Below are 13,844 nucleotides of genomic sequence, written 5' to 3' on the forward strand. Positions count from 1 at the left end.
TGGAAAGCTTTCTGTTTCCCAACTGCTCAGGTGCGCTGAGCCCTACTATGATGACGCACCTGAGGATCTGGCTCTTCGTGTCTGAACTGCACTATCTAGTCTTCCCAAGAGCATTACACCGTAGAAAAGTAACACAAAATGATAAAAGTGTAATATAAGCCAAAGACACTCAATGAGTTGATGACAAACATCACTGCATGACGTGGAAGGGATCAAAGGTATTTTCTACAAAGCTGCAACGTGCACCTTTGAAGCCTACTCATGATTCACAATGAGTCCCGGAGAGGGTGGGATTTTTAATGGGAAGTGGGTGGAACGGTTGAAGGGTCTACCACTGTGTTTGCGAAATTCTAGGGTACATTGGAGCTTTAAACTCATACCCCAGGAAGGGGTGGAGGAGCGTGTCTGCTCATCATAACAAATTTCCAAGGGTTATTTAGGCAGAGTTTTCAAACACTGTCCCATTTGAGTCCTGTTTCCAGAAGCTGGCTCCCTTTGAAACTCTCCCCTTCTAGCTTTCATTTTAAAGAGCACGCTCATGGTGGGGCCCCATTCTCCTTCTGAACCAAAAGTGCAAACACTGGTGGAACATCAAACCCATTAGCCCAGTGTATAAATAACACAGGAAAAAAATATAAGTGAGAACAAGACAGGCCACAAAACAAGGGAAGAGGGCAAGGAAGACAGTAAGAGGGAAAGGAAAGGAAAACTACTAAGTAAGGAAAGGACAAAGAAGGGCAGAAAGAAGAAAAGGGAAAAAGGAAAAAAAAAAGGGAAAGAAGCAGGGGAATTCACACCCAATGTACAAAACACTACAGAGTTGCTCACGCTCAAATCACAAGCATTATATGGCACTGCTGTACACCTTCCAGTCCTTCCAGCGAATGTTGGCCTGGAGGTTTTCCACAATGATGTGAATGATTTTTGGAAAAAACAAGGGAAGGGGGAAGGCATCAGGAGGGTGGGAAGCAGGGAGGTTTATAAATATATAGATATAGATCATAAATCCATTTACTGAATATTGTAACAGAGAGCAACTCACGGTGAATTTACGCTGGAGACTGACGAGCTGCGAGATACAGTACCTCGAGTTTGCTTTACAAAACTGCACATGCAAAAAACAAAAAACAAAAAACAAAAAAAGGTGAGAAAATAAAGGAGAGAAGAGAAACTATAAAAGACATCGGGAGGAGACTCATACAGGCTGTGTCCTATCGAATGCAGGCTGCAGCGTGCATCTTGGAAGGAGCCCGGGCAAGCTTCAGAAAGTGTGGAAGCCACAGAGACATCATCTTCTAGTTAAAAGGAAAACAACTGGAAAATCAAACCGGAGCCAAAAGAAAATATAAAAAGGTGAACCAAAAGACACAAGATGATCATAAGACTTTTTGCTGCAATATGCTGTACTCACATAGTCAGAGTCCTCTGCACAAGCTACCTTCAGGGCCCCAGAGCAGAGGTCTTTGTAGAAATAGGTGGAGTTTGCATTTACAGCATGTACTGCAATGATTCATTTCCAGCTAAGAGAAGGACACAAGGCCACCAATTCCAACTCAGGTTATCGTAGCATCAATAGGGTAGGGGAAAAAGGGCCTGGCCCTGAGGATATACCATCCGCATGGGCAACAGGAAGCATGTCTGTGTCTCAAACATGGAAATAAAGAGGCATTTGTTCACATTTTATTTGATAGATTTGCCTCCATTTAACACATGTGACTGCCTAACCGGGGTGGGGTGGGGGTGGATTTGACAGATTGGGGGGCAGTTTCTGCCTGTTCCAGCACTTAAAGGGAGACTTAGTTCTAATTTTAAAAATAATTCTATATATTCTGTTTTTGCAACATTACATTGTCTATAGACCCCTCCCAGGAGGTGGAAAATATAACCCGTCCTCTTTCTGAATTTACCACTTTCAGTTTAAACACCGATTTATTTCCATTGGCTTTTTGTGGGGTTTATTTAGCTAACAACTGGTACTATAAAGCCAGAAGGCCCAGATGATAGGATATTGCCCCTGGGAAGGAGATGCGGTTGGAGGGGGGAAGGCAGGATGAACTGGTGGAATTTTAAATATATACATTACAAACCCACAGCATATTAAGTAACAATGTATTATAAAATTAAAAGTAGACCAAGGTGAAGTGCATGTATATATAACACTACCTTATAGGGGATTGGATAGCTTGTGTGGGGGAGCAATCATTAAAGACACTTACTTGGCTTTGCTTGGAATAAATGGTCTTGGGGAACAATCATATGGTTATTTTGCCGTAACTTCATTATTAGTATATTTTATACTGCACTGAAACAAACAGGAGCGTTTTTGACCCTTCGGTGCTGGCACTCTTTACGTTTTTAAAGGGAAATTATTGTTATGGGGTCACCAAAGCTGGTACTCCTTTATTTCTTGATTTGGCAGGATGTTAAGTGAAACTCCCAGCAAGGATCCTACAATTGCATAAATGTCTAAAGTATGGGTAGAATGGCCTGAGAAAACTAGGTGGAAAACTCATGATAGCAGAGAATGTACCAGTCATGGCTTACCGCATCAGAGATTCGGGGAAAGGAGAACCAGCACTGGCAAAGGTGTCTGTGGAGGCATAGAGGCAAACTGAAGCATTTTATTGCTTAAAGCACATCTCAAAATCCCTTGGCAAAACACTTGTGCTTATCATCATATTCCTCATTGCCTCATTTGGTCCGGTGCAGGATGAAGGCCCCACAATGATGCTGCCAAACATCCCTGTACTTGGCCAAACATGACTACGCAAGTCCTGCAAAAGGGCTCTCAGAAGTCCATTTCTCTGTCTTCATTGCTGGAATCCCTGTTCTGCAATACCCATCAGCTAATTTCATACTGAAATCACACTATGTAGACTCACAGGGCAAAGACAGCCTCCTTTTTCAAAGCGAAGTGGAGGAGGTATTTGAGCTTTGCTTGCTGCTACTTACCATGAGAGAGAGAGAGAGAGAGAGTCTTTCTGGGCAGCTGTTTGCTGATTCACAGTTACATGACAAAAAGGGCAAAAAAGCAAACTAACTGGAAGAGTCACAATACCCCACACACCAGCACATTCAGGGAGCAGGAAGAGGGAAGAAATGACAAGCCGGCAGGATAAAAAGAACGCCTCTTCTAGTCTATATGTCATCGTACACAGAACTTTTTATTTGCTAGTTATTCAGGCACATTTCTTGCAGGGTTCTATTGGTTACCAACAGCCATGCCCAACGACGACTGTAGAACAGACCACAGAGTTCCAGAGACCAGAGAAAATAAAACAACCCGCCCAGACCTTCATCCCCAAACCTGTACAAAAGGGACAGATGACCACTAAGAAGTGTTTGTGAACGATGGAAGTGTGCTCCTGTACCTGCTCTTTCATGTACTGGCTTTGGTATTTTAACATCACATCTTTTTATTTATTTACCAATTTATGATGAGTTGGCAGCACCCTTGGGTCAGAGCTAGCAATGCAATTGGTAGGGTTTACCTGTGAGCAGGAGGTCTTAGCTGAGCACACAAGTAAAAAGCCTTAAGCAACTACATAAGGGACCAGCAAAAACCAGTTGCCTAACAGAGAGGGTTGTTAACTGGAAAACACATGGAGTCATTTAAAGTGGTCAATTACGTGGTCGGTCCTAGAGACAGCTCTTAGTGAGGGATTTGGCCCGTATATTCCGCTACAAGGAGAAACTGTCTCCTTATCACTCCATACAGGGTTACAGCCATCATATCTGGGAATTCCCGCTCCCATCAAAATCTCCAGCTGGAGACCTATTGTACAGCATGTTATGCTTCGACTCTTGGAAGCCAGCAACAACTCAAAACCATTACCATCTTGGAAAAAAAAAATCACTCAGTGTGACAACTTAGGCACAACTATTTTGCAGGTTGTTATAAATTTAGTAATTTGGCTGTTGCTGCTGTTTTAAGACTTTCCCCAAGAAGAGTCTGAGGCAGACCCATTGGAAACACAGGAATAAACAGATACAAAGGTTATTTATTTTAAGCACAAGTTTTGCCTCAGTAGCCTCTGAGCGCCAGTGGTGAAGTGGATGTGCTTGCGTGGGCCTTCAGATTCCTTTATGAGTCATAACTTGTCTGTCAGTCTGGTCAACTGAACTGCGAAGAGAGCTGGTGTGTGCTTTTGTTTAATGCAGCCCCTTTTGTACATGACATTGGTGCATCTCTCTGGCTGGGAAAGAAGAGGTGGAGGAGGAACTCAAAGGTGTGGTGTTTGGGACTGAAGGTTTGTGAAATAGCAAACTTAACTACAAAAAATTACATTTCGAAATAGGGGCTTTGTGCCTTAATCCTCAATCCTGATGTGATGCACTTCTCTGGTGCCTCTCACGTAAGGACTCAAAGTGCTTTACACATTGACCGATGGAGCCTCACGCTCCACAAAGTTAATAAGTCACCACCCTGTTTTCCCCACCGAGACACAGAAAAGTTAAATGAGTTGCCCCAACTCCCATCGTGAGTTAGTGGCAGAGCAAGAAACAAAGCACTGATTCCTGCCTCCCAGTAACTTGTTCTATCAGCTAATGAACTCTACAATTAAAGGGGAATTCCCCTAAGATGGGCTTCCCCCTCTCTCCTCCATTTTCACCACCAAGGAAACTGCACCAATGGCTTGTTGTCAAGTCCCATCTGTTATTACAGTAGCTCAATTCACGAGGCCGAGCAATTTAAATGCTATACGAAACAGAGGTTTTCAAAGGACAACTCTGGGTAAACTGAACAAACCCAAACTCACCTCAAGAAACAATAAAGCAAGGAAAACGCTAAACAGAAAAAAAAATCACAAAACCAGAATGAAAATAATGAGCTAAAACTAAAATGTAAAACATAGATTAAACAAACATCTTGTTTTAAAACAAACATCGCAACAGAAAAATGTCTCATATCAGCTTCAATCCTGAAAAAGAAAATAATAAGCCTATTCAGGATAGAGTTCACCAGGTAAAAAAAAGCCAAGTCATGGCCAAATCAATCCGCTCTTATTAGCCCTTTTTATGGAGTAGAAGTTGAACCACTGACATCCTTAAAGATCAACAAACCACGAGCTACAATAACTTACTTCATTGCCTCTCCCAGTTATAGATGCAGTATTATAATATAGCACCTTCTGAGTCAGTTATGAGACAGATGATATCCTTACTTGACTGCAAAGATCAATAAATTATTAAAACAGTTTCAAGGTTCAGTAGTAGGACTTTACCGTCTACCAACCAAAAAATAATCCTTGTTCGCACTGAATCCTATGCATCTGCAAAATTCTAAGATATCACTTAATACACTGAAATTAGGTTGCCCTACTAAAGAAGCAACTAACTTTTGTAGCCTAGAAAGCAAGTTCTATAACTGATTCAGTAAGCTGAATTCTTCCTGGAGCTTAGCTGTTGTTAAATGAGGTTATTTTCCATAGCAGAGCAAAAGGACAAGTACAGACAATCACAGGCATATGGATACACATGTACACCTCCACATACAAACAAATGCACAGTACATACACATCGCAGTAATGCATGAGGATGCTGCCACCCACTGTAGTGTAAATGCACGATAAGGAGTTTCCAAAATGTAGACTTTGATCAGATGAGGAAATAGGAGTGAAGAGGATTAGACGAAGGGGCGCAGGATTCGCTCCCACTTATAGCACAAATGTTACAAAACTGACAAGAAATAGAAGCAAAGGAGCAAGCACAGTATCTTACTGTTTAAACACAAGAGAGGGAAAATAGAAATGACTTTTTACCAGACTGAACACCAGGATGGTTTTGCCACCTCTGTAGGTTCTAGGAACCCAAAGGACAGGTCCACCAAATTAATAACAAACCATATTAAGAGTCACACTACAATGTTCATTGAGAACCATTCTGCTAACATGAACAACATTACTAAGAAAACACTTGAACCACAACACTCTCTCTACAGAACACTGAAAGAAAGAGAGTTATTTTAGTTGACACAGGCAGAGGGACTTTTGAAACACATTTTCATAATATTGGTTTATACTCAGGTCATCAATTATGATAGAAATTCATTTTAAAATATGCTTTTTGAAAAGTAAGTTTAAAACTAAGAGAACAAAATCAAATAAAGCCTTTTTTAAAAATAAAGACCTATTAAAATTATAAACACAAATTTCAAAGAAAAAAATTCAGTGTGGATAGATTTATACATCACTCAGATCTCTGTCACATCCATCTATTAAACCACCTGTCTGTCACCAACCAACAATCCATCCACACATGTACTTACCTTCTAACCACTAATCTGTCCTTCTATGTTTATTCATTCAATCACCCATCTATTTATTCTTCAGTCTTTCTCCCAACCTAATATCACTCACTCACACATGCAAGTAAATCACAGTAGCCTTGTAAGTATCTCATGCTTCTATACAGCAGATACAGCTTGTCTAGAGACACACTGTTGAAAAAATAAATTCTACATTTCCAAATGTGGCCTCTAGTATTGCAAGCACAATTTTGCTACTGCTGTTAAATGTGGAAACAACTAATTGCACCTGGAACTGCATTCATTTTATAAGCCTAACCGCCTGAATTTACCTACACATCAGGCACATAGATGTCTGAGCAGATATAACTGTAGGCACAACAAATAGTAACTTGCAATTTTGCACTTACATGTAACTGTAGTCACAAAACTGATCATGTGATATCAAAAACCAGCTTAAAGCCTGATGAAAAATCAGGAACTAAAACTACTGTTGGTAACTAAGAATCTGGGGTGAAATCCTGGGCCCATTAAAGTCAATGGGCGTTTGGGGTTCTAAGTAATCTTCACATATACAATCATTTTATAACAATAATAGAATAAACAATGCCATCTTACATTTTAAAGTTACAGTACACAGAAGTACATCAAAGAATAAGAGTAACTTTTCTCATGTGATTTCTTTTGAGGCTGGCAAATCATTATAACAGGAGAATGATCTATAATTCTAACCATATATGCATTCTACAAATATGAATTGCAAAAAATGCTAAACAGATTAAGAATATTCTTTTCTTTTTTTCAAATTTAGTGAACAAGTTTCATTTGCACCCTTGTTTCTGAAATAACATGATTCTAGATTAAATACACACTAATGAAGGCCTCATGAGATGGATTTACACTGGGGAAAATATATTAGAAAATTGTTCACTTAAATAGGGTTCTCTCTGGACGACGGATATTTTGGAACACACCTGGACAGGAAATTATTCTAAATAAGTTTAGGCTTCCCTGCTCCTTGGAGTCATTTCCAGCTGCCCCTTTCTGAGGACTGGAGGCTGTCGAGAAATACTTGTAGCTCCCAGCAAACAGCAGGGCAGTATTTTTGACACAAAGACACTCAAACTTCCCCATGGAATTGCATAAATTGAATAATTGTGTGCGTCAATCAGTACATTTCAAAATGTGTTCATTTTCAAACACAGGCTCCCTAAGAAGCACACGCAAAATGTGTGTTATATGTGCAAACAAGCAATTGTGTGTACCAAATTAAGTCCTTACCCTATGCAGGCAAAACTCCCACTGACCTCAAAGACCTCAGCACATGTCTGAAAATTACCTATTTCCACCTGCCTATGCATGTTCTGCAGGAGAAGTTTAGATTCATATATTTGAAAAGCTGGCCCAAAGAGTAATATTTTCTAAGCATTCTTCCAAAGTGAGATCGCACAAGCACGCCCACTTCCATGCACAAAGCCTACATTTGCATGTGCGAGATGATACTTGTGAATGTGAACCAGGTGCATAGGAGTGCCTGTTCACATGTGCAATGTCCCATTTTGCACACTCTAATGGCTTTTTTTGAGAGCAAAGGGCATGCAAAGCCACTATTGTGTCTGAAATTCAGGAGGTGGTCTTTACAATTTAGTTATCAAAGCACAGATTATTGTATTTAAACTATATTTTATATGTCATACACACGCATCTTCAGAACGAAAGTCTGAAGTGAAATGATAACAGTTCACCTGGTGAAGTCTTTCCTAGGACAACTTAAAAATGCTCTAAAATGCATTTCTTTTCCAGTGATGCAGAGACAATGATATTTCAAAGAAAAACAAACTAAATGCAAAGGTACCAAATAAAACACAAAACTAAGTGATCGACACTGAAGTATTCAAATCAACCTACACCCCTTGTTAGTCCTTCATATTGTACATCAGAATTCATGTGCCCTATGAGTTGCTACAATGGAACAGATACATACTCAGTCTGAAGAATAGAAACAAAGTTCCCAAATAATAAAAATTACGCTTACGCTGCTATGGAAATATTAGCTGCAGACATGGGACTGACTTCTGCTACCTCCTTGGCCTTCTGGAGTGCAAGCTTTTGATTGGTAGCTTCTTCCATCTCCTCTTCATCCTGTTTCCGAAATCAAGACAAATCCAGGTTTACATCATTCATCATTTAGTTAAAGACCTAGGATGAAAATCAACTGAACTCATAAATGGCCATAAGTGATACACAACTGTCACAGCCACTTTTTAACTAAGTAACAGTTAAACACTCTGAAACACTGCATTCAGGTTTTGTTAAAGGACACAACTGCATGATTTGTTACAGCATATTTTCCTGAGCAGGGCCCATGGGCTTTACCTGTCTGGTGCCATATTAGCAAGTTATGAGCCTGAAGGCTGCAACTACTCTGCATAAAATGGAGCTGACGGCAGCTGCCCTCATCTTTATACAGTGGCAAAGTCTGTCAATACTGGAAATCCTATAATGCAAGGTTCTGTGTGGTTCCATCTGCTTAGGTTCCTTCTACTCAGACCAAGAGGGAGAACTGCATGCTGGGTGGAATCTCCAGTCTCTGAGGGCATCTTCTTATACCTCTTCTCATCATAATCAGGCAACATGTGCCACAACGTGGAAAGAGAATATAAAAGAGCATGACATTTTGGGTGTAAAATAAGGCCACGTCCCATTGATTAGACTGAAAGTATTTTTTCTTAAAACAAATAATGTACCAGAGGACCTGAATCTGAACTTATTCACACCAATTTTACACGGGTGTAACTCCATTGATTTCAATGGGAGTTACTTCAGATTTACCCTAGCGGACCTGAAATCGGAAGCCATATTAAATGACGGTTATGGCCAGAAAGATGCTCATGTAAAGATAGCTCCTTCTTACTCAGCAGATTAGAAGTTTGCAACCTGACCTGAACTCGACGGGACCGAAATACCAGGGTTGGGTTAAATGACCCTGTTGGGGCTTGGGTCCGGTAGTCTCCGATCACCTCCTCCTGCCCAGGGGTTTGTGAAGGGGCAGCTGCATGCCCCCCTCTTTCCAGCCACCACCACCTTGCTGCGCTCTGTGTGCTGCCGAGTGTGAGGTGCTGTGGCTCATGGTCTCCCAGTCGCTGCGCCAACCCCCTGGACAGCAGGCAGCAGGAGGCAGACGGAAGGCAGTCATTGGGCGTGAGGAGTGGGAAGCCCCCACCAGGTCAAGCCCCAAGGATGAGGTGGCAGCAGTGCTGACACAGGTTCAGGGGGAAGTGTTGGGTTTGGGTCAGGTCTGAAAACAACTTGACCCACTCAGACTCTGGCCGGGTCAGGTCAGGCTTTAAAACTAGGCCCAAGCAGACCTCTATAGCAGGTCTGCTCCACGTGTGCCTTGAGAAACACATCAGTTGACTCTTCCAAAAAAACCCATAACCACTTTCTGTGTTTGCCACTCCTGTTAGCATTGCAGGACCCATACAGTTGCAGAAGCGTGATCTACTGTGTTCTAGCGAGTGCACCATCAACACCATTGTTTCGTTCTGACTGCTGAACCTTTATTTCTGATGGTGAGCCATGGAAACAGACCCCAGCTGGGCTCAGATCCCAGGGCCGGCCTTTCTAACCTTCAAACTAGTCCACTTTGTCAGGGAAATTATGGAAAGATAATCATGGAACCCTACAATGCCACTTTTGACATTACTCTGAGTCTAATCACTCTTCAAAGATGAGGGCAGTTATAGACCACACGGTAGCACTTTGTAGGATGCTATTTGACCACCTCCTGCAGTTGAGGATTAGCTTTGTGAGATATTAACTAGTGCATAGCCTACACATGGATTTCTCCACCCTGGAGTAGTATAGGCAAGAACAAGTAACTGGTCTGAATTTAATAGTATTTGATCAGATTTAACTCACTTGGAAATTGGTTTCCTTTTCCTTCCTCTTTTCAAGGGGAAAAAATGACAGTGAATTATAGATGTGGGAAAAAACCCTCTGCCATTAGCCTTTCAAGCTTGTTTTTCTCTCTCCAGATATTACTGCATCTATAATGAGCAAATCCTCGTTGCAGTTAAAGAAGGAATCCAAGCCAGACCAAGACGAAAACGCTCCATTAAACAATTATACAAAGTCAATGTTTCTCAGCTGCCAACTTCCAGTACATTTATCAATCACTTGAGACTCTTACTGTAAGTCAAATGTATATTTTTATTTTGCAGAATATGAATCCGTTGGGGTATAAAATCTGAAAGTGCTGTAATTTGACGAAGGTTTGACTGTTTTGTTTTTATGGGCTGGGGTTCTCTGATTGTCTCTTCTCCCAAGTTCTAGCCAGCTTTAATACGATCACAAAGGTTTAAATGTTGTCATGTCCTTTTTTTTTTTAATATCTCATTCACTGAACATAAACCTTAGAAAGTAGACGATTACATTTCCTGCTTCTAAGCCACTCTTAACTGCAGCACAAAATTTTGATAGACTCTGTAGCTCAAGAAAACTGCTATTGTATTTACAAATTTAGCAATACATAACTTAGAACAACTACAGTGTTTAGCAGACAAGTGTTTCAGAATAAAATAAAGATGATAATAGTTCTGTAGCACCTTCTATCCAGGGTTCTCAAAGCACTATACACGTATTAATTAAACTTCTGTCTTACACTTCTCTCTTTGAGGCAGAGAGAGAGAGAGACTGTGTTGGCTCATAGTCGCTACCGCAATACAAATCCAATATTACTACTACTACCGACAGCAGCAGCCGCCGCCCTGGGTCATGCATCTCTATCAGTATCCTCATTTTACAGAAGGGAAAGCAGATAGGAAGGTTATAAGTGATTTGCTTGGGGACACTTTAGTGGGTCTGAACAGAACCCAGCATTCCTGTCTCCCAGGCCTGTGCTCTAACCACTTGATCATCATTCCTTCCCTGAAGCTGATATCTAGTCCATAAGCCCTACACTGGAACATGCATCTGATCAATGGATGAAAACTTTGATATGAATGCTCAGAATTATCATCATTAAGGCTAAGATTATGTCACGGAGGTCATAAGAACATAAGAAACAGCCGTACTGGGTCAGACCAAAAGTGGTCAATGCCACATGCATCAGAGGGAATGAACAGAACAGGTAATCATCAAGTGATCCATCCCCGGTCACCCATTCCCAGCTTTCGGAATCCGTGAGTACCAGAGCCCTCAGTGACATTTTCCACTTCAGCTCTGGGGCCAGTAGGGCTGGAGCTGTCAGCCAGCAGGGGCCCCAGAGCAGTTGTAGGCAGCAGGCTCCATCACAGCTCCCCGCCGCCAGCCCCTGTAGTTCTCAGCCACCATGGGCGGTGGAGAGACCCTCGATCTCTGAGCTGCTGTGGATGCCTGGGAGACCCTGGAGCCGCAGCAGCGGTAGGGGCTGGACCCTCTCCTTCCCCATTCTGTCACAGTTAGTGAAAATCAGAGACAGGTCTTGGGGCTTCTGTGAAGTTTTGTTTATTGCGCGTGACCTGTCCGTGACTTTTACTAAAAATAACTGCCCGAAGTGGAGGCGAAGGCAGCCCCTTGCCCGTGTCCCCACCCCCTAGCCGCCCAGGGCAGGAGGAGGGTCTGCGACTCTATCCCGGGTCCCCACAGCTGCCCACGTGGCTCTCCCTGACCCAGCTCTGGCCGGGGTTGCGGGGGGCCTCGGAGCCGTGGGGAGCCACGGGGGACCCGAGCAGCCCCTGGCCTGTGTCCCTGCCCGCCCGGGGCAAGTGGAGGGTCCGTGACTCCATGGATCCTCACAGTTGCCCGTGCGGTTCTTGCCATAGCCAGGCTGCGGCTACGAGGCCCCCCTTCCGGCCAGAGCCAGGTCGGGGAGAGCCATGTGGGCAGCTGTGGGGAGCCGGGATAGAGTCGCAGACCCTCCTCCTGCCCTGGGCGGCTGGGGGGTGGGGACACGGGCTGGAGGCTGCTCTCAGCCCCCCCACGCCCCGGGCAGGTGGAAGGTCTGCTGATTGCCGCAGCTCCCTACAGCTGCCCGGGCTCCCCAGCAGGGCTCCACACTGGCCTGGCCAGGGGGTGGGATGGTGGAGCTCAGGTGGAAGAGGAGGGGAAGTGGGAGAGCTATGGTCCCCTCCCTCCCCCCATGGTTCTGGCGCCACTGGCCCAGGACTCGGCCACATGGGAAAGAAGAGCTGCGGGCCCGAGGCGGGAAGCTGGAGGGGCCCTGGAGAGAGGGTGGGCGGGGCCATGCAGGCAGATTGGGTAGGCTGAGCCTTCCCCTGCCTTTGATACCTGCCGCCCATGGGCAGCACACACTCTTATTCAAAGCAGAAGGGGGAATACTTGAGGAGTTTGTATTCTTAGGGAGTTGCTTTACAGTACTGGTCAGTTTTCTAATCAGGTTTCCACTTACTAAACTGCATTGAAATGCAGCATCCATGACTCTGCTGGTTTCCACTATCAGTGACAATCCACTGGTTAATGCTACAGAATAAGTTCAAGTCATGTGATAAACCATGTCCTATTTCATATCTAATACAGGTGGTGCTGGCTGAACAGATGCAGACCTAAATGGAAGTGGGGAGGGGTTTTTTGTCCTCCCCAAACAGTCATTTTCAGGTTACTTACGGTATTTGGACATTGTATGCAACACTGATCTTGATGAGTTTTAAAATGTAATTGTCAAAGGAAGTCTCTGGGGGTCAACCGAGTAATTTAATTATAGCTCCAGGCCATTTTGGATTTTACATGATCATATTTACTTAGCAATAAATCTCTCATTCTCTAGGTAGGCCGCGTAATTGAATTACTTTTATCTTTTCCCTTCCCTTTTGAAAACCCTAGTGATTTTTGGATCCATGAAGTAAAAGAGAGTTTCGAAAGAAGCTCGGTGATTTGGCAATACTTTTTGATTCTGTCAATATTTAATTGCACTCTATAAACTCTAACAAAGGCAGGTTCCTAACCATCAGAGTCAGCTTCTGAAATAAGCAAAAGGGGAAAGTTAAAAGGACTGGAAAGGAAGAGAGATATCTAGTTCATAGAACTGGAAGGGACTTTGAAAGGTCATTGAGTCCAATCCCCTTGCCTTCACTAGCAGGACCAAGTACTGATTTTGCCCTAGATCCCTAAATGGCCCCCTCGAGGATTGAGCTCACAACGCTGGGTTTAGCAGGCCAATGGTCAAACCACTGAGCTATCCCTCTCCCCTGAGCTTCATTAAACAAGAGCTCTAAGGGGCCCAGTCTTTTATTCTTGCATGCAAGTGACTCCCACAAATCTGCATGGGAGGGGTTAAATGCACCTATGGAGAGGATCATAAATCTCTATTATAAGAATGTATGGACTTTATTATGCACAGAAACAGCTGAGTTTCTGAAAGGGAAAATCTTCCCCAGTAAAACTAAGCCCCATCCCCAAAAGTCAGGACTCAAATGAATCATAACAGAAAAGAGATGCAGAAAACATGATCTCACACACAGAGGAACATTTATTATACACCTGATACCCATTATCCCTTTCTTGTGCTATACATCAGACATCCGCTTTCAGGAAACAAAGCTCCATTCAGAGCTGCAGTCTGAAGGCAGCAATGCAGCTGCCTAGCAGAGAGGGAGGA

General features: G+C 43.1%; 1 protein-coding gene across 1 annotated transcript in view; it reads right to left on the reverse strand.

Annotated features, from left to right (window-relative positions):
• The window catches only part of CACNA1B (calcium voltage-gated channel subunit alpha1 B), a 502,784-nt gene that overhangs the window by 134,022 nt on the left and 354,918 nt on the right, over positions 1-13,844 (reverse strand). Inside the window, exons 19-20 of the mRNA XM_065418603.1 lie at positions 8,283-8,389; positions 1,043-1,105 (exon numbers count right to left, since the gene is read on the reverse strand). Coding sequence (XP_065274675.1) covers positions 1,043-1,105; positions 8,283-8,389 — 170 coding nt within the window. The remainder of the gene's footprint in view (positions 1-1,042; positions 1,106-8,282; positions 8,390-13,844) is intronic.

The sequence above is a fragment of the Emys orbicularis genome, chromosome 18 (assembly GCF_028017835.1).
Source record: "Emys orbicularis isolate rEmyOrb1 chromosome 18, rEmyOrb1.hap1, whole genome shotgun sequence".
NCBI lineage: Eukaryota > Metazoa > Chordata > Testudines > Emydidae > Emys > Emys orbicularis.